General features: G+C 34.5%; 1 protein-coding gene across 1 annotated transcript in view; it reads right to left on the bottom strand.

Annotated features, from left to right (window-relative positions):
• Nucleotides 1-20,352, bottom strand: part of AHR (aryl hydrocarbon receptor) — a 50,279-nt gene that overhangs the window by 12,084 nt on the left and 17,843 nt on the right. The window contains exons 2-4 of the mRNA XM_008941626.1: nucleotides 7,318-7,430; nucleotides 3,615-3,704; nucleotides 1,882-2,005 (exon numbers count right to left, since the gene is read on the bottom strand). Of these exons, the coding sequence (XP_008939874.1) occupies nucleotides 1,882-2,005; nucleotides 3,615-3,704; nucleotides 7,318-7,350 (247 nt within the window). The 5' untranslated portion in view covers nucleotides 7,351-7,430. The remainder of the gene's footprint in view (nucleotides 1-1,881; nucleotides 2,006-3,614; nucleotides 3,705-7,317; nucleotides 7,431-20,352) is intronic.

The raw sequence follows: 20,352 nt of genomic DNA, 5'->3' as shown, positions 1-20,352 counted from the left end.
TTCTCTGGGAACATGATAGAACTGGGAGGAACGACTGGGAAGCACAGTAACAGCTGAGGAAATCAGTGGTATACTAAAGTCCTAAGTGAGAAACAATCAGTTGAGTCTAACTGGAACAGAGCTACTTCCCAGATGAAGGTTAGAATCTGTGCTTAAGCCTGAGAACAATTATAATATGCCGATAAATATCTACACAATGCTAGCTGAATATATTAAAAAGGAAATGGATTCAATGAGCAAAAATGGAGGGGATTCTTATGATCATAGCATTATCCTTAGTTATAGATCTTTAAAGTGCAGTTTTAAAATCCTCAACATCTAAACATTTTATGCTACTTGAGGCTGAAAAATAATTAGCAGCTTTTAGTAAGCTAGGAGCACAAGGTACAAAACAATTGTTTTAACCCTGCTCAGCATGCCCAGTCATTCAGTCAAACCTGACGCCCGGTCAACCTGGCATTGTGCTTTTTAAACACCACCTCTGGTAAATTCATATACACTTGCTTAAGCACTATAGAACAACATTTCACTCTACAGATGACAGTAAGCCACCACATAAAAATCTTGTTTCTGAGTACCAGCAGCTGTCTGCTACACTGAATAGTAACCTTAACTGGTTGTATAGCACATTTTCAACTGGACTATGTCTTGATCTACAATTGGAGATTGTAGATGATACAACGTTGACCACTAAATGAAAAACTGAAACATACTCAGCTGTAAGCAAAACAAGTAACACTTGCTGGTTTTTATTTCTCCAAACTGGCATTTCCATAGTCTAGAATACTAAATATGAAATTGAGCTTCAAATCAAGTTGCTTTATGAATGGTAGATTTATTAAAAAATATGTACTTTTTCTGGATAAAAGAAAACCTATAATCAAGTAACATAGTAACAGAGAACTTTACCTACATATTTAAAGAATTGTGCAAAATGGAGTATTACAGTTGTCTCAACAGTTTTGTTGTCATTATGAGACAGGTATATGCTTCCCATATTACATCTAATTATCTGTGCATACACATCTTTGTTCTTACATATAAGCAAAGTGTTTCTCCTTAGTTGCTTCTAAATATAGTAGGTCACTTAAGCATCAATCAATAACATGACAATCTGACGCTCTAACAAGCATACTATTCTTTTATTCCTCTTCCCATTCCTTATTCCCAAGTGAAGTATTGGTCTATGTGGCAGCCTGCATATAACAGTGACAGGCACAGAAGATTAAAACTCTTTCATGGCCAGGAATGTGCTCTTACATAAACTAACATTGTAACTAACACATTCTTAGGCACGGAATTGATCTACCAGCCTGAAGAGCTTAAAGAAGCTGTCATACCCTCTTGTCTGCTCACCTTCCTAAGCAAATAAATTTGGTGTCATAATCTGTAAACCAGAAGTAGCAGATGTATAAGAAAGAACACTATTTCTGAGAAATTGCTTCCTCATTCAAACAATGATTAAATACAAGCTGTATAATTGAGGGTGAAGACAGAAAAATCCAACTTCCTTGTTTATTATGTCACCCAAAGTAACCGTACAGTGCCCTATTTGTGACACAAACATGCAGCATTACCTGATTTGCTATTTACCACAGGACCACTGATCAGACATGCAACAAATTCAGTCAGCAAACTAGTCTACCAATTTAAAGCATAATTAGTACTAGTATATGAATAGCAAAGCTTACTTTATGTGAAAAAAAAGTAACTCCCACCGTTGGCTAAACATATCCATAAAATTCAACTAAGTTTAAAAGATGTTATTGCTTCCTTTTGTTCTTATAAAAGGATCTAAACTTTTTTTACATCCACAAATGAAAAAAAGAAGAAACCTCAACTAATCAGACAGGTAAACACCTAAGTTGGCTACATTCTCACCTTGTACGCTTGGTCCAGAATCTGCAGACTGGGCAGGATTTAATGCCCAATGTAATTGTCGTTGAAACTCAGGTCTGTCTTCCGTATGAATCAATTCAAATACACTCTGGTGTATAATATCAGACTACGAGGAAAAAGGGAAGAAAGAATTAAGAAACTTATATAACAATATGGCATAGGTTGACAGTACTGCTATGGATATAGCAAAATCCATTTTGCTCAAGGATAAAAACATACATTTGCACCCATGTGGCAAAACTTTGTGTAACATTCGTTAGCAGAACAGAGAGGAATTCAGTCACACCCATACCTGCAGCCATGAGAAACAATAATAATAATAAAAAAACTACCTTAGGAAAAAAAAAAAATATGAAGTAGTTCTTTACCTGCTTTTATCTAAGCAAACCTGGAACTGTTATGCTTGGGCTTTGTCTAAATATTTTAATTCTACATACAGGTAAACAAAGTACTTGCCAGCTGGTACTTGGACTTGACCCATTTTCTAGGTGCTACAAGAATACAAAAAAAGCCAAAGACCCTGAACCAAACAATTTTCAGAACTAAGCCAAGTAGACTATTAACATTGGTTTTGTTTGCCTAAAAGCTTTGTCACTCCTTAAGAATGCATTAAAATATGTAGTTTTTAAGCCCTCATATCACTACCAATTATATGGTTAGGAATAAGATCTAAATGGAAAAGCTAAAACAGCCAGGATCTGTAGTTGAAAGAAATTAGGGGGAAAAAGACCCCTCAAAATATTCAAGAAAATCTTCAATCATCTGAGAGGAGTTAAATTGTCCATTTTCTGCATGGATCAAACACCCAAGCATTATATAAACACAATATTTAAAATAAAACATAGATCTAAAGAAATTAAGGTGAGCTGGTGAAAGCAGAAGCCTAGCTGAAATTCTTCTTTGATAAATTTAACAAATGAATCAGTATTTTCCAGAATAAATTGCCAGAAATTATATTTTTTGTAACTTTAAGACCAATTTTATGTCATGTACTTGATTTATTTGCATTACTATACAAATTTTATAACAAATTTGTTTTTCAACATTTTTTCTTCATTCTCTAATGCCAAAAGAATCTGCAACCCCAAGAAAAAAAAACCCCAAACATTAGCACAAACATTCCCCAGTCTCTTATCCCAGTTCTCTAGGGAATGCTACATGTGCCCACTAGGTCTTGGTCTTTACTATATTTGTACCTGTCTTGCAAGCCCAAGGAAGTTACCCATACATGATCTGCACCATAAATTGTAAGTAACAAATACTTCTTTTGAAATAAATAAGTAAATATGAGCAAGAGAACACTAGAACTCTAAAATCACTCTGTTGATACTTAAAACTTCAAGGCATATGAAGTTAATTTTGTATTAAAGTTTTCTATTAAAATAATTACCTTCTCATTGAATTATGTCACTCAACATCAAACTGGGTAACACCACAGTACAAATTTCAAACAGTTGTTCCAGTAAAGATTAATTAAGTGTGAAAATATCCTATCATGCCTAACTCAACTTTGGAAATTTTATTCCTGTTGTCCTAGCTCTGAGGTCCCATTCCAGCCGTGTAAGCTGATAGAAAAGTAATGTGGTTTCAAAGTAATCCAGCCCAAACTACCTGAGATTTTTATTACAAACTAGTAGATCCTAAACATGACCATTGATGCCCTCTGAAACTACAGAGAACCTCTGCAAAGGAATAGAGGAAAAAAATGAACTTACTTGTTGGAAACCCAAGTAGTCTTGGATAGTAGAAGAGACGTAAAAAACCAGGGCATCAGCTGTAACAACTAATACAAAACCATTTAACGCCTGAGGAGGAAACAAACCAATCTGTCAGCTTCAGAGACAAAATTCCAGATAATTACTGTGGCTGTAAGTCTACCTATACCCCAATCTCCCAATATAATGTGAAGCATGCAAAACCGTGTCACTATCTAACAGCATAAACCAAAAGATCCTTCATTGTGTCTATCTATAGTATATGTGGCACAAGGAAGAAAGCTGCATCTAATGAAAAGGAAAAAAAAAACCCATTCTTTTGGAAAATTCAGGGTAGAAGCCAAACCCTGTTGATGACTTAATTACTCTTGAGTGTAGTAGATGAGGGACAGCAGTACGAACAACTATAAGTTTATTTAGTAGCAACCATAGCTCACAAAGTTTGTATGGCTCAAGCCTTTGGTACACCCAGCTGCCTGCAGCATGAACTTAACTTATGTCAAAAAGCCATTCCCAAAACATGTTCTATGCATTGTGCAGACGGGCCTAAGTGGACAGGAAATCAAGCGATCAAGATCCCCTATATAGTACAAGAAAACATTTTATAGCTTACTTAAAATAGAAAACCTCTGCACAAGCAAGCTGTTGCAAGTAAACAAAGTTTTTGAAGAGATTTCCCTCTCCATGAAGCAGCAGACTAAATGGCTCCTTACTCAAAGTCATGCAAGGGCATTTATCTGAACTCCCAATCAATACGGCTCATGGCAATTGTTGTGATAGCAAACAGTACATTTGTGACTTGGCAGCTCATCTGAAAGGTGGTGATTTACTTCTATGGATTTCAGTCAAGATTTAACAAAAGGCTGTCTCCAGAGACTGGATTGAGTATATTGTGCCACTTAATTTCCTCAGCTCCATTCAAAGTAAAATTTGGCCAGGATACTCAAAACACATTTTTTTAAAACTCTTTATTATGCAAAATTATTGTAACATAGAAATTGTAAATTGAGTGAAGGATATCCCACATCTTACTGTAACAACATAATAATATGGTTTTATCATAAACCAGCATCATTCTTCCACAAACATTAAGTCCCACAGACCCACACTCTGGTAACCACCACAGTTGTTTTTCTATATTCTGCAGACATATGATTTGATTATTTCTTGTTCTTTTACTACTACAGTCTAATCAAGTCAAGGTAAATATCTGATTAAATGACTGGTTTTTAAGTGCTGTGAAGCACTCCTATTTAATATGTAGACATTTCTTATCTATTCTCTCAAACAGCTGTGAGCTCTATAGAAAAATCTTATATTCATTTTACCTGAACACAGTACAAACTTAAAAACAAATAAATCTGAAATTAAACAGCACAGTACAGCCAATAAGTCTTGAGTAGCTACACAGAATTCATAGTTTTGATGAAGTTCACAGTAATTCCAAAGAAGCAGAATGCCAAAGGTGCTTGCATCCTATGCTGACCTATTCTGCAGGGCATTTCACCTCAAGTGGTTGATACAAAGTCTGCAAGCCCCACAGAATCTAATACTGGCCCAAATGTCAAAATTAGTTATTCTACTCTGTTTCATAAAATACAGTTCCTGAATGTGGCGCTCAATCACATTTTACAGCATCTGACGTGTGGCTTCACCTTGAAACAGGTGGATTTTGCATAACATAGTGCAGAAATCAGGTGCCTTCTGTAAGCCAAGAATTCTGTACAATGCAGGTTGTTTGCCCCAAAATCTAATGCCACAAATTACTGGAAGTTCCTTAAAACACATAGGTATCCAGGATATACCACTGAATGGGAAATTGGTTCTGATGGAGGTTTTGGCAAAGTGTAATCCTAAATGAATTCTTTAAAGGCACAATGAAATTTCTCAGAGAGTTTATTATTCTGGAGCACTGGAGATAATATCGGTGCTTCTACAAAAACATTCTCAATATTCATAATAAGAGCAATTAGAAAACTGTTCATTATTGTTGAGAATTAAGATCTTTTAAAGATGTCTTAAACATTGTCATTTGACTTTTACTTTGCATCATAAACTTTCTTACACTGTAATAAACTGTGTATCTAAAATAAGAATTTGTAATAGTTTAAATAATTTTAAAGGACATACAGCTTAAATTTAAGGAAGCAACATCTATGTATTTGATCTCTGCTTCCACAATATATTGAATTGGTATAACAGTTTCTACGTAGGAAATTAAAGATACAATTGTTTGTTAGGAACAAGAAAAAAACATCTGATGAACAAATAAAAACAAATATGAACAATATTATATATATATATTTTCATTCCATCTTTGCAAAAATATACAATAAAAAGGAACTGTTCATCATCATTATAATTTATGGAAACCTGTGTGACATAAGACTTCTGAGTTCTGAGTCAGAACAGAATGATTTTACCAATTTTTACATCTTACTGATGCTCAGTATCTTCTAGAAAATTCCCACTTTCATCCCTCATTATTTCTTACATTCCCTAAGTATTTGCATAGTCATCTTTATATATAAAATATTTAGAAAACAAATTCAATGAAAAAAGTCAGTTAATTTACTTACTTCCCAAGGGGGCAGAATTCACAGTAACAAGTATATTACCCATTTAATTTTCATACTGGTGAGTATTATGCTATAGCAGTTCCCTCATATAACTTCCATAAGTCATAAAAACCCTAAATTTTACGTCAAATATATGCTTTCATGTTCTGTACCTTTGTAGATAATTTCTGTTCAGAAGAAAGCCATTCACCTGCAGAAGCTCCACAACAGTTTTCTCATACTTTCTTAAGGCTAGAAAATTACATACATGTACTAGGTTTTTTAGTTGGTTAGGAATATTTTCAACTAGAATTAGTTTATGGTAATCGCTTTGTGGAATTCTTAGAACCTGCCTCCATTTCTACCCTTTGAATAGTCAAATTAATGCTGTTCTAAGGCAACCTTTGGCTCTGACTGACCTAACGATTTGCCACTTCTGACAGATACATCAGTGTGAAATCTATGTACAAGACACATTATCAACATACTTCAAATGGAGCTGCAGGACATGGTAAAAATCTGTTTTGTGAAACTAAAGAGAATATTGGAATATTTACATCAGTCATTTCTTGCGTTTAATCTGGACCTAATATTATATCGCTATATTTAATATGCTTTGAAACTTTTAAGACATTAGAACAGACTATAATTAATCCCCCTGTTTTTCATTAATACTTTCCATTTCACACTGCTAAACATTATTGGAAGTTGTCCTGAACCTATACTATGATCTTAGAACTCTTTCAAACCGCTGAGAAAGCAACATATTCCAGCAAGTCTTTTAAATAGAAATTGCTTTTTTACATAGTGACCAAATTTACAGATGACTAACTTATGTGACCTTTATGAAGGCTGTTTCTTTACATTAATATCTATATTAACTATATGTGCAAAGAGATAGGAGAACACTCAAGAAATGACTCTCAGAGAGTTAAGAGGAATCTGTAGTCTATCACTTGCTCCTCAAGGTCACTGTCAGAGAAAAGTGCAAGAGCTGTCTGTATAATATTAACCTAAGGAACATGAGGAAAGAATTTTATAAGATTGGAAGTTTTCTTATCAGTGAATAACTGGTATGTTAAATACAATATAATTATTTTTTTAAAATTTAAATCTTTGTATTATGCATTCACTGCAAAATATACCTGCAATAGGAGTTCTCCTTCCAGGATCTGCATCCCTTCTCCACATTTTGCTGTTCTACAGTTTTCCTGAATGCCATTTATTTCTGGTCTTGTAGAGTTAGATTTTAATGCAACTAAAGAAAAAAAAAAAAAAAGTTGAATGATCTTTGAAAGGCTCACTAGAAATTTATGTGATGATACGCTATTCCATATAAGCAAATATATTTTAAAAATGCTTATAAAGTCAGGACTTTCTTATATAAAGTGACTTTTTCCTTACCTTTAGAGAGAACACCCAAATTTGTCATCCAACTCCATTTTAAACTATAATACTTTCACAACAGAATCAGTATTATTGAAACCAATCTGATACTCATTATTTTCTTTTTTTTTTTTTCTTGTCTTTCTCTCTCCTGTAAGGCTTATTTTCATGCAACAACCTGACAACTCTGACAACTCTGCTTTAAGCTGTGACAGCAGTTACACTTTTTTTTTTTATCCCGAATTCAGACATTAGACTATGGTACATCAGATGTAATCCTGCTCTAGACCTATAGCTCCCTTTATAGAAGGAAGGAAAGAAACAGGAACCATAAATGCATATTACACATTAAAGCAAACCAAGAAAGCTATTTCAAACAAAAAGTTTTTTTTTTTTTCCCCCCTGTCATAGTTAAATTTTAACCTTTTAACCAGCTGAGCAAACTTTCCAATTTCAGATAAAATACTATAATCATGAATCATCATTATTCAAGTCACAAATACATCCAAATGAAACAAAAAAATTACCTAATGAAGGATGAGGAATCAAAGGATGAAAGATGAAGAACAAACTGCTAAGTACCTGAAAGACTTACTACTGCCCATCTCTGCACTATGTCTTCTAACAAACAGGATGCCGTCGAGGAAAACTATGTCCTCAAAGATTGTCCATAACTCAGAATTTATGTACTTCCCACATATTCCTAAACAGAAGAAAAGACTCCAAACATGGAACTAGTCTGAGTGGGTCTGTGGTGTCTAAAAAGCTTAAAACTACTTGAATAATTGTACCTTAAGTCTTTATCATAAAGCTAATCATCAAGCCTAACCCCAAAATTTCAAAGCTGCAAGGCAAATTTATAAAAGCATCTGCACTTCTGTAAAATACCAAGAGCTTCTTGCAATGATGAGACAGACATTCACACTAAATTCCAAATGGTTTTTCAACCTGCTGAAAATCTTTAATTTTTCAGCTGCTCAGGACTTTAGTCAAGAATCCTGCAGAACTCCTGTTCACTCGCTTCTCAAGTAGGTTAAATAATATTTTACACAAAGAACGTTAACTGAAAGATAAACTATGCCTTTCAGGGTTTTTTAACTTATAACTGGAGCTAACAACTTTCAAGCCAGACAATTTTAATTAAAATAGCCCTCAAAGGCACCGCAGAGGAAAAACATGTTCTAAAATGACATTAACTGATTAATCAGTCAGGAATTTATCAGAGGGTTTGCTTTGAAATTAAAACCTTAATTCTCTTCCTACTAGATAGTCAAAATATCATGTAATAGGCCATCCAGCTGTAATCATAAATTCATTTTAAATTCAAGTGAGTGGAAGATGTAGCAATATTTTTTCCTAAGTATTATTTTAAAAGGATATCTAGAATATTCATTAAAACCCCCTGAAATCCACTGGCAGCAGAAGAAAGTTTATTATCCTTTTAATTTATATAGTATGGTCATTGAGAAAGCCCACATTCAGCTCTGGAAGTTGCAAATACAGATACCTAGTCACACTTGCCATTCTGAAAAATACCACATGCATTTATATATAGTTTTTTTTTTTTTTCTTTTTCTTTTATAATGTGCAAATAGCAAATGAGGAGGAAGAATTCAAGGTGGTTCACTAGTGAATGATATTCTGCTCTGCATCTATCAATTAACAGACCTCTAGAGCTCAAACACAGCCTGTGCACTGGTATGGCTATATCCATTCTAACTTTCAAACACGCAATAGGTACATATTAATTTATATATTCTGGTGAAAAAGGTTAAGTGTTCCATCTATGGAAAGGAAAATTTTTATTATCCCTCTTCTCAACTAATAGAATTGCATCAAAACTGAAGTGCAGATGTTGTTTAGGCAGGTGTGGTCTTCCACTGATTTAATAAAAACTAAATTCCTTTTATTAATTCAAAACTAAATTTTGTTTAGCTGGTACTAGAAAAAGCCAATTTCACAAAAATCAAAAGACAAATCAGCAAGAAGCACATAATTGCAACAACAAAATTCATTTCTTCCTGGTTAAAGTGATAAAAATAAACAACATAGAAACAGGAAAGATGACTAAATATTCCTATTTAATACTTCTGAGTATAATAATTGAGAAATTCACATTTCATGATGAATGTCCTTTTAGTCTAACAGCTAAACAGAAGGGAATGAACATGGGTATTTTGGACAAAGAATTGATATGTGTTAGTCAAGGTTTTTAAAAAAGCTTGTTCTATTTCCTGCTGGGGAGATAAGACTATGGAATGGATGAGACAGAACTTTCAATACTAAATATTTAAAAGGAAGTAGTATTAAAAAAAAATATATTCAAACCAAGTATAAACTGTAATAAAGGAAATTATAAATGTAACCTGTGTGGTTTACAATGCTAACATAATTAAAGTATGGTAATTACCAGTGCTGTACTGGTAATTAAACTTCTTTATCAATACTCTTCAAGCAAGTTAAAAAAAAAAAAATTGTTAGTAAGATTTTAGGTTGACAAATACTGTTAGAGTAACAGAGACAACACAGGTGCTTGACACTTAGCAACCTCGCCAACCCAGAAGCAAACTTGCAATGTGTGCCTCAATACAGTCAAACTGAAGGATACAAGATCCAACAAGTGGCCTTACAATACAAGAGCCACCTTGTAAAGCAATAATTTTGAAAAGGCTTAGCCACAGTCCACAACGCTGTGGCCTTAGAAATACGGCTAGAGATATAGAACAGATGATGATAAGGAGAACTAAAATTCAAAAGTGTAACTCATTTAAAGCTAATATTACAGTCAGCATCACCTAGTTTAAAATCAGCCAAGTACTCTGCTGATTCTCATAGTCTGATACTCATGTAGTCAAACACAAACCCAAGAGTTTATTGCTTTATAATCTTTGAATCTCTGAAGTACAACACATTTCAGCCTATCCTCTCTCAATTTTCAGCCACAGGAAATTAAAATGTGACTATTCCCACAGAATAGAGGAAGTTTGTATATGTGCTCTAAAATACATGAAAAACACAATAAAATTATTTCTCAAATTAATTCTCAGATTTTCACATTAATAACTTCAAAGCAACAAAAATAAAGTTGTTCACACTTGCTAAAAAAAAAAAAAATCTGCTACGCAGTTTTAGCAAGAGGGCTGTAAGCACCTGCTTCCCAAGTAGGTAATGATTGCCACTTAATCCTATGTCCAGCAACAAACATCATTTCCATTGCCCAGACTATTCTGATTTAAGTAAAAGCTAAATCCCAGAGACAACAAAACCAGATAGCGACATTTAGTAGTTTTTTCTAGACACAGAACAAAATTATAGTACCTGGTAATTTGTTAAAAAAATTTGTTTTTACCACTGCAAAATGCGTTCGCACCCAAACCAGTAAATGTAAAAGTTTTATTATATCTACAAAGAGAAATTAAATAGCAATGGTAACATCAGTGTTTACCAGCCTCTTATCTCTGGTTTTAACTGTTACATTCATGTGACGAGAGACCTGTACCTGTACTGTAGTGTACTTTAATACACTAGCAGTACATCATGGGAAAAAAAAGCCTGATACACACCTACTTCTTCAGGTCTGGAACAAGCAATTCAATCAATTGAGTTCTAATTACTGCCAAAAGCCATCTTTCATTTTAAAACCATGCAAGTTTTCACTGAAAAATTATTTTCAATACTTAAGGACAATAGGTTTTCAGCAGTGTTCCTTCTTTCCAGGGAATAATATTCAGTATGAGAAACAGCTTTGGGATATATCCTGAACCGCATGAGTTATAAGCAGCAGGCTGAATCAAACTAATAATATGTTAGATTAATTTCATCAACTATTTGTTGAGATATTCAGAAGTTAACCTGAGCAAAATGTTTAAAAAAAAAAAAAAAATTCTATCCATCATCTTATTTAATCTCCATGCTGTCCCCCAAGAGAGGCCAAGATGAAAAATCACGTTTGAACATTTCAGCTCTAGGATTTTTACTTGATAGATAAGCTGACATTAGATGCAACTCACAGTAACTGATGTTCTCTTCCTTCCTGGCTGTCACTCCTGTTCTCAGTGAGAACCTCTGCCATCATCTCCTCACTTGACAGCCAGCTGCTTTGAAGTCCCATCTCTACTATCTTATCCAGTTCAGTTTGCAAAATCAATGACCATGAAGTCATCTGCAGCCACCAGAGCACCTGCTGCAGAATCCTGTAAATGGGGATTCTTTGTTCTCTTTATCAGAAGCTACAATAGCAGAGAACTGCAAAACTGTCACAGAGCAAGTGTGGATACTCTCTCCTGTCGTCCTTAAGAGGGCACTACCTGTACCGAATGTTGCAAAGTTAATGAAGTAACTGGAGATGCAGAGAACTCAGCAGAAGTTATGTGCCAGCAACTATCTAGCTAACTTTCTAATGGGCTTTCATATAGAAGGCTGATTTAACATAGAAACACTCAGTCTACTTTACTATTATTTTTAAGAAAATAATATTGGCAGCTAAACTTCTTAATACAGAATGGCATTCAAAAACTGTTCCAGTTTCCCTTTTCATGAAAAAAAAGTGATACACTTACAATACTTCTGCTGAAATTCCTTTTGAATATTTGTACAAGTGAAACCTAATCAAAATGCCTTTAACCTACACGTGACTCCTATCTTATGGACTATTTGGTTGTCTGTCCACAGACAGAACAACAGATCAGCATCCCTAGCAGTGTGTATCAGGACACTGGCAATACTCCACTCAGCCAAAAAAGAGTTCTATTATATTGTTTTCCTCAAGTCTACAACTCACTCCATTTGGAAAAAAAAAACAAACCAAACTGTATTTTTTTTTGCAAAGCATCAGAAAGAACAAAATAAACAACAACAAAATTAAGTGGTTGTTTTTTTTTTTTTTGTGTTGAGTGAGTAAAGAAGTTTAAGAAGTAAACCAGCCACATTTTCTAAGAGTGCTCAATATAGAGCAATTCAGCAATTTCTAGGTGAAAAGCTTCATAGAAACCATACCAAGATATTCTGTGGTTAGAACCTTTTCTCTAATTTTACTTTGGGAAAGAAAAAGCATAGGAATATCAAGATGCCAATATTAACTGGGTCTTTAAAATCATATTGATGCAACAGATCACTTAAATCAGGCTTGAGATGATTTTTACTTTTATGTGAATGATCTGTTCAAGCCTAGAACGGTACTGAAATAATATTTACCTACTATCACAAGCATATCATTAGCACAGCACATCAGTCATGCAGTCCTGGAATTTAATCTTTAAGAGCTTCCCAGAACTGCTTTATATCAAATTTTGGCACAGTTCCCAAAATTTGGCCAAACAGGTCAAAGTTTGTAGTCAAAGCCAACTTAGACTGTTTCATAACCTTTTCAGTAGAATTATAAATTCAACTAGACTGTTCTAGATTACTTTAAAAAACAACATTTCTCATTCAGGGGGTGGTCCTACTCGGTTCATCAACAAATGCTAACCTCCAGCACAAAGTTCACCAGCCAAAACAAGACAAGGAGGGCACTGAGAAACCAAATTTAATATTACACTCTTGTCTAAATCATTAACACACACAAACCTGTTTATACTGGCAAAAGTATCCATTTTAAGTGGGAGAAAGTATTATATATATCCAGGTATCTATATACAGTCTTAGCTTCCTCCATTACTTAAGATCATATGAAACATTTTGTACCTGCTATCTCTGAGACTATAAAGGGAAAAGTGTTTAGGAAACTTATTAAGAAGCAGAGAGAAAAAATGTAATTAATGATCTTCTAGGAAGATAAAACATGCACTAATTGCATATTTTGTAAATAGTTACACTTCTACTAGACAGTACAAACCATGCATTTAATTAACAAAACATGGTAAGCATTACCCTGTACTTAAGAGACAGAAAATACTTCCAAAGAGTTGAGGTCAACACCTCAGTGTCCAAGTGGAGACCAGTGGCAAGTGGCATTCCTCAGGGGTCAGTATTGAGACTGGTGCCATTTACCATCAGTGACATGGTCAGTGGGATCAAGTGCACCCTGAGAAACCTTGTTGATGACACCAAGCTGTGTGGTGCAGTGGACACGCTGGAGGGAAGGGATGCCATCCAGAGGAACCTTGAGAAAAGATGGGGAGGGACTCTTTATCAGGCATTGTGGTGATGGAATGAGGGTAACAGTTTCAAATTCAAAGAGGGTAGATTTAGATTAGCTATTAGGAAGAACTTCTTTGCTGTGAGGGTGGTGAGGCACTGGAATAGGTTGCCCAAAGAATCTGTGGATGCTCCATCACTGGAGGTGTTCAAGGCCAGGCCAGATGGGGCTTTGAGCAACTTGTTCTAGTGGGCGGTGTCCCTGTGTATAGCAGAGGGGCTGGTACAAGATAATCTTTAAAGTCCCTTCCAACCCAAACTATTCTACCATCCTAAAATAAACACAATTCAGAATTATCATAACTGTATCTCTAAAGTTTCAGTTATGTTATACAAAGAAGTAAGATGGACTTCTGTGTAGGCTGCATGTAGAAGTAAAACATTTTACATTTGGGGAAAAAAGTTTTCACCATATTTTGCTTACTTAAGTTTTGCATTTCCTGTCCCTTTCTTTACAAATTCTAAATAATTTTCAAGATAGCTTTATATTGTTTATTAATATCCTGCTAAAAGCTTAGCAAGTATTTATGCTAAAGTAAAAAAAAAAGGCAATGTATGGTAGACACATCCTTGGTTTTCATATTTAAGTGTTCCATATCGTCATGTATTTAATTCCAGTATCTTGGCCTCCAATTATTCTGCTGTTTATTAAAAATTTATTCTGAAAGCTGTGCTATGCATCAGTCTTTTTATTTCTTACATGTCTGAAAAGGAAACAACTTAAAGGCAGTATTCCTTGCAAGATGTATTATGATTTACAATACAGCTTGTGAATTACAGTAAGCAGTGGATGTATAACAACACATTTTCCATTACTACCAAAACATAAATATGTTAATAAAAATGTTTAAAAATCCATCACTATTTGGACACAGTCAGGAGCAATATATGCAGAAAAGTATTCACAAAACTAGTCACGGATGTTAAGTAGTGGATTTTGTAAACAAACAGAATAAGGGTGAAATTGTACATTTGAGAGTGACTTTTTCCTCCTAAGCATTGAACATCTGAATGTGGCACATTATCATAATACGGGAATTGTTTTCAAAGAATATATTTACTTTGAAAAGCAGAAAAATACTAATTAAAAATATGCAGGAGCTGCCATGTATTTCCATAACAAAAGCCAAACAAAGGTTAAAAAAAATCAGTAAACAACCTTCAGTCTCAGAGGATGCAGTCCTTCGATTCACAAACATATTTTCAGGTAATGTTGAGACATATAAACACATCTATGTATTTAGAAAAAGCAACTTAAAGAACCTATGAGTTATGGGAGATGGGTATTTCTTGATTTGGCCTGAAAGAAATTATTCATAGCTCAAGACAGAAAACACTATGAAGTAGCTATTCACAAGAGGATAAGTCATACCACCATGAATACTTTCAAAGTATTTCAAAGTTACTGCTGGTGAAGGAACTAAAAAGAGACTAAAGGGGAGTAACACTGTTAGGAGAGCAAGTTTTAAAAAGAGAGATGGAACAAACAAAAAGCCTGAAAAAAATATTTCCACCAACTAAGAAAGGAGAAGAGAACAAGGGGAGAAAAAGAAAATGGTCCATTTTTTGGAATTTCCTGGGCTTTTGAGAGTCAATAACTTAACTGCTGTAGAGACAGAGATGGCTTACAAATGTGTATAGATCTCTAGAAATCAAGAATTTCCAGGCATGTGTCTCATTTGCAGTGTAGATTTTGCACCAGTGAGTCAAACCAGATGTGCTCCACAGATCTGCACTGATCATGATATAAGTTATGTGCATGGGCTCTCCTCAATTTCCAGTCATCCACTACTCTCTAGTTTAACCCAAATTCAAACCACATAAAATGGAAACTCATCAGCTATACAGACACGGCAGAGAGAGCACAGCTCTACCCAACTGTGAGGACGTTAAAAGTATAGAAGGCATTTTCTTCCGTGGAGGAAGAAGTGTAGAATTTGCCCCAAAATGCTTAGGCTAGAGAGAAAACAGAAAAAGGAAACTTCCATCTCAATTCTTGATGCTTGATTCTGAGGGTTAGAAGTGGCTCAGTACAAAAGGTTTCAGTAGAAACTACCAAGAACCTTTTGGGGTTGCCACCAAAGAAACCACTACAATAAAGCCGTATTTGTCTGCTAGGCTAAAGAGAACTATTTATACTTCTGGTGGAATCAAGATAAAGAACTTCCAATATTAAGGTTCTGTCAAGAAGCATCCTTGAACATTTCACAGACTGTGGATGAAAACAGACTTAGAATCCAAAAATAAACCAGTAAATATTTTGTCAGCATTGGACTGAAATTACTCAAGGTATGCCTCCAGAACTTCCCAAGGGCCTGCTATACTTGCACTTCAGCCATGTCTTCATAAATATTTTGCACTCAACAACAGAAAAGCACAGAACTGGTAAACATTACCTGAACAGCTGCAGAATACTCTCTTCACTGCAATCAACATATAAAAAATATACATGAGGAATAAAATCAGTATACAACATTTTTCTCAGTACCAAGTACCATGGTTTTTTGAATGTGTGGTAATTCAGACTGACCCAATAAAATCCATCCAATTATAAAACGACCTTGGATTTCCCCCCACTATACAATAAAGGTCCAAAGGGCAAAATATTATTTTCCATTTAGCTCAGATCAAATACTATGCTTAAATAATTTAGCACAAATGCTATTTTTGGCATACGGAAGTCTGTTGCTTGCCCTTTCAAAACTGACATGTTTGTGAGCATAGACCAGTGCTACTTGGTTTCCAGGTCTATGGCAAGGATAGATTTTCAATGTTCAGAGTTATAAATCATAAGACTGACAAAAACTTGGCAGAAGCATCACCCTTTTTTTTCCTACCTAAACTTTAATCAAATTTCACTGGCCAAGACTCAAAGGAGCCACAAATTTCCCAGAAATCACATTTCTGGATCACAAGATTATTTATGAGAGAGTAAATGAGTTTACTGTTCCACTGAAAGAAAAAGAGGGGGAAAAAAAAATAATCTAATTTTGCTGCTTGGTAAAATTTACCAACATTAACAACAAGCAAAACAAGAAGAACTTTCAAAAATTTTCACAATCCTTCCGTAAACCTGTTGTTGATAAACTACCTTATCATGGAATACTGCAACCTGTAATATTTTAACTCCCCTTTCTTTAGTCTGGTTTTGATATGCTATAATAGAACACAGTATGTATTTGAAAGTATCTTCTAAAGAAGAAGATTTTCATTTAAATTTGTCTTTTTTTAAGATTTAAATAATTATTACATGGCAGCTATATTGAAGAAAAACATACAAACATGTATCAGTAACATTTTAGGCTGTCTTAGAGTTACACAAGGTGAACCAACATGTCAGTAATTATTTGCTGTTTTACAGCATGTAAGGTTATGTGCTTAGTGAACCATAATTTCAGTCATAAAATTCATTTATAATACAACTGGAATATATTTTAACAGTTTGTTGTACTGACAAGTCGTTGTACTGACAAGTCATTGTACTGCTAAGTGCATAACTACATGGGTAAATACGAAACAGAAGGAAGAAGAAAACCATAACCCCCTTCTTTCTAGCACCTGAAATATGAGGAAGCCTCCATGAAAAAGCTCAATCTCTCTACATCGTATTGTTTTTACACCTGCAGAAAGCCTCTTAGAAGCAATGAAGCTCTACCTCCCTCTCCTACAGAAAGCTGAATAGGTAACCACAGGTAACCAGGACAGGAATTAGGTCTTACCTAATGAGTTTATTTGTGATGGGCTAAATGCGTAACAACTTCCTGAGCTAGAATTTGAACAAGACACTGGGTTTCCACTTCTGTTTTGGAGAAACATCACGAACTTCATGTTTAAATACCTGAAAAGAATGTTTTAACTGCAACAGTCTCCAAAGGTGAGAGCTGTCTTTCCCCACGGCTTCATGGCAGCATTTAAGACAGTGAAATTACATAAATATTAAAACATAGATGTTACACTGATTATTAACACACTTTCTACTGGACAACTCAATTACTGATCTTTCAGAAAAGTAACTGCTCAATTGAGTGGGAAGTGTATGAAGATAGCCACAGTAAATATAAAGCCAAGTGCTAGTTTGAATAGTACATTACCAGGCACATACCTGTTCTCAGACCATTTTTTTTTTTTTTGCTCTAAAAGTGTTTTAACATGTTTTATGTTTTTAAGATTGAAAATTTAGAGTTTTACTTATAACTCAATCAGTTCAGTGAAGGCTCTATTCCTAATAGTTCTAAGCACAGAAATGGGACACCCCCTTCACAGCACAAGGTTTTCAGTAAATCAAAAACAACATAAAATTGTCTTGATATTTTTAATGCTTCCATTATACTGTTAATAAACTGCCTCAGAAATCAAGATAGATATTCAACAATATTCATTAAGCATAACCACTTAATTGATACACTGATACACAAAGAAAAAAAGGTCTTCCCTTAAGAATATTGCCCTAAAGGGCAACCACAAAAAAAAAAAAGATAGCATCTCAGACTTCTAATAGAGTATTTCAGTTTCTTGTTGCAGTTTCACACCTTACAAGAACTATGTGACCTGTGTAGATTTGCAGAGCTTTTTTGGTTGGGGATAGGTTGGGGGTTTGGAGGTTTGTTTATTTTCCATTTGTATTGTGAGGATTTTTTGTATGCTTTCAAACTATTCAGAAATACAACTTACTGGGAGAATCTGACAGCTAGAGTTGTGACACTACCTGGCTATGGAGTTGATAAGGTTCCCATGATTGTTGCAGTATCTTGCACCTGTGGAGTTCACAATTCCACACCACAATTTTAAAAGGGAATTTCATCTGTTTCCACATGACTTTGTTCCACAGTTTAACAGAAAACATGAGATCAGAAAGAATGACCTATTTCACTGACGCTATTTCACACATCCCTTTCTTGTTTGGGAATTCCACATATTCTTTTTTCCTAAAGAAACTTCGACACTTGAAAGGCTGTATGTAAGTAATCACTGTTTCCTCTCAACATGGTTTTTAGTAGATATAAGTCTTCAAGCTGGGAGTACAGGTAGCACCTACTCTTCCTGTTGAAAATTTTCTATCATGCAGAAAAGAATAAAAATGTTTCCCAAACATGAAAGTTAAAATTAGAAAGCAGGTTCCCAGCTGGGGAACTGACCACAAAGCACAAGATGAGTCCCTGATGCACTCCCTGATGAAAGGACCATTCTGCTCTTTTATGGGATGGATGCTTCATAGGAAATGCATAACCTAGTTAAAAAAAAACAGTTTTGAAAGGACTTTAGATCCTTTAGTTAATTAAGAGAAATTGGAAATAATTTAACAGGGACCATATTTCTTTTAATGGTATTTCTTACGATGTAAAAAGTTTTTTTATAGGTAAGGCTACAACATCTGTAAGGACATATGCCCACACAGTGGACACTGCAATGGAGAATTAGCACTCACTGATTTTGGCCTTCACGTACAAAAGAAAAACAAACAAGCTCAAAGCCAAAATCTGATGGCATCTTTATTTATAATGAATGTAATCATGTGCTTGTGAATACCTGAATGATATTAAATTTGTTTTTACAGTTACACAGATCGTTTCGGTTCTTACCAAAATAAATGTGCTTTGGTTCCTTTGCTTCAAAATTTCAGTTAGAAGTTTGTGCCATGCCTTTATCAAGTATATTCAGATTCATATTAGAGTAAGCACAAATCAACTCATAATTTAATGGTGCCATCTGTCGTATTTTCTTTTGTAATCTTCTGCCAATACAGCAGAAGATCAAATGGAAAAAAAACTAAACATGAGGTTTCACTTACCCTGCCACAAGAAATAACATTCAAGGTGGCAAAGACAGATCTGTTTGATAATTATGTATTTTCTGCTAAATTGTTCCATATGCTTAGAATACTTGGGACTTAGCCAGGAAGAAAAGAAAAAGCACTTCTGGTAGTTGAGCAGTTCTTCCCCAAAATGTGTGTCAAGTTCTCTTTGCACAACTAATTTGTAGATAAATTTATTAGCTGTTCCTGTTTACTATGTTCACCAGAAAAGAATGCATACCATTTCAAAAATACATGCAGTTTAAAAAATGAGACAAAATTGTGCAAAATTTTTAAATACTCTACAACAATTTCACTCAATTGAATCTCCATCTGCTTTACTAGGCCTTTTGAATTAAAAACTTACAAATTTCTTTGACAACTGTCATTAATTACAAGATATATTTTCATATAAAACAATTCAGGACAGTTGCAACTCTTCACTATGTCTCCTTAATCTTTTAAAAGGCACTAAGCTTTACTCCCAGATTTATAATTTAAGACATTTGCTTTAATTCTAAAATTAGTCCATTTAATTAAAGATTAGCTTGGATAAAACAGAATAAGAAACTGTTATTAGTTTTAATATGTTAGCGAGGGAAACAGGCAGAGGACAGATTACAAGATGACATGGAGCTCTCCTGGGATTCAGATGGTGATTGTTACTGAGACGAACCCCACTTCCTTCCTGCATCCCAGGCCTTTGGGCTGGAGGATTCTGAACTCATCAAGACTGTTTTAATTAGTGGTTGTAAACCATACCATGTTCTGGGAAATTTTTTTTCCTTCAAATATACTGCTGGTAGAACATGTTATAGACATGAGTAATGACTGACTATGGGCACAACTTTGTACTATTGCCCCTGAC

The sequence above is a fragment of the Merops nubicus genome, unplaced genomic scaffold (genome assembly GCF_000691845.1).
Source record: "Merops nubicus isolate BGI_N331 unplaced genomic scaffold, ASM69184v1 scaffold3646, whole genome shotgun sequence".
In the NCBI taxonomy this organism is placed as follows: Eukaryota; Metazoa; Chordata; class Aves; order Coraciiformes; family Meropidae; genus Merops; species Merops nubicus.
Note: the sequence above shows the minus strand (reverse complement) of the source record. Positions and strands in the feature narration are given on the sequence as shown.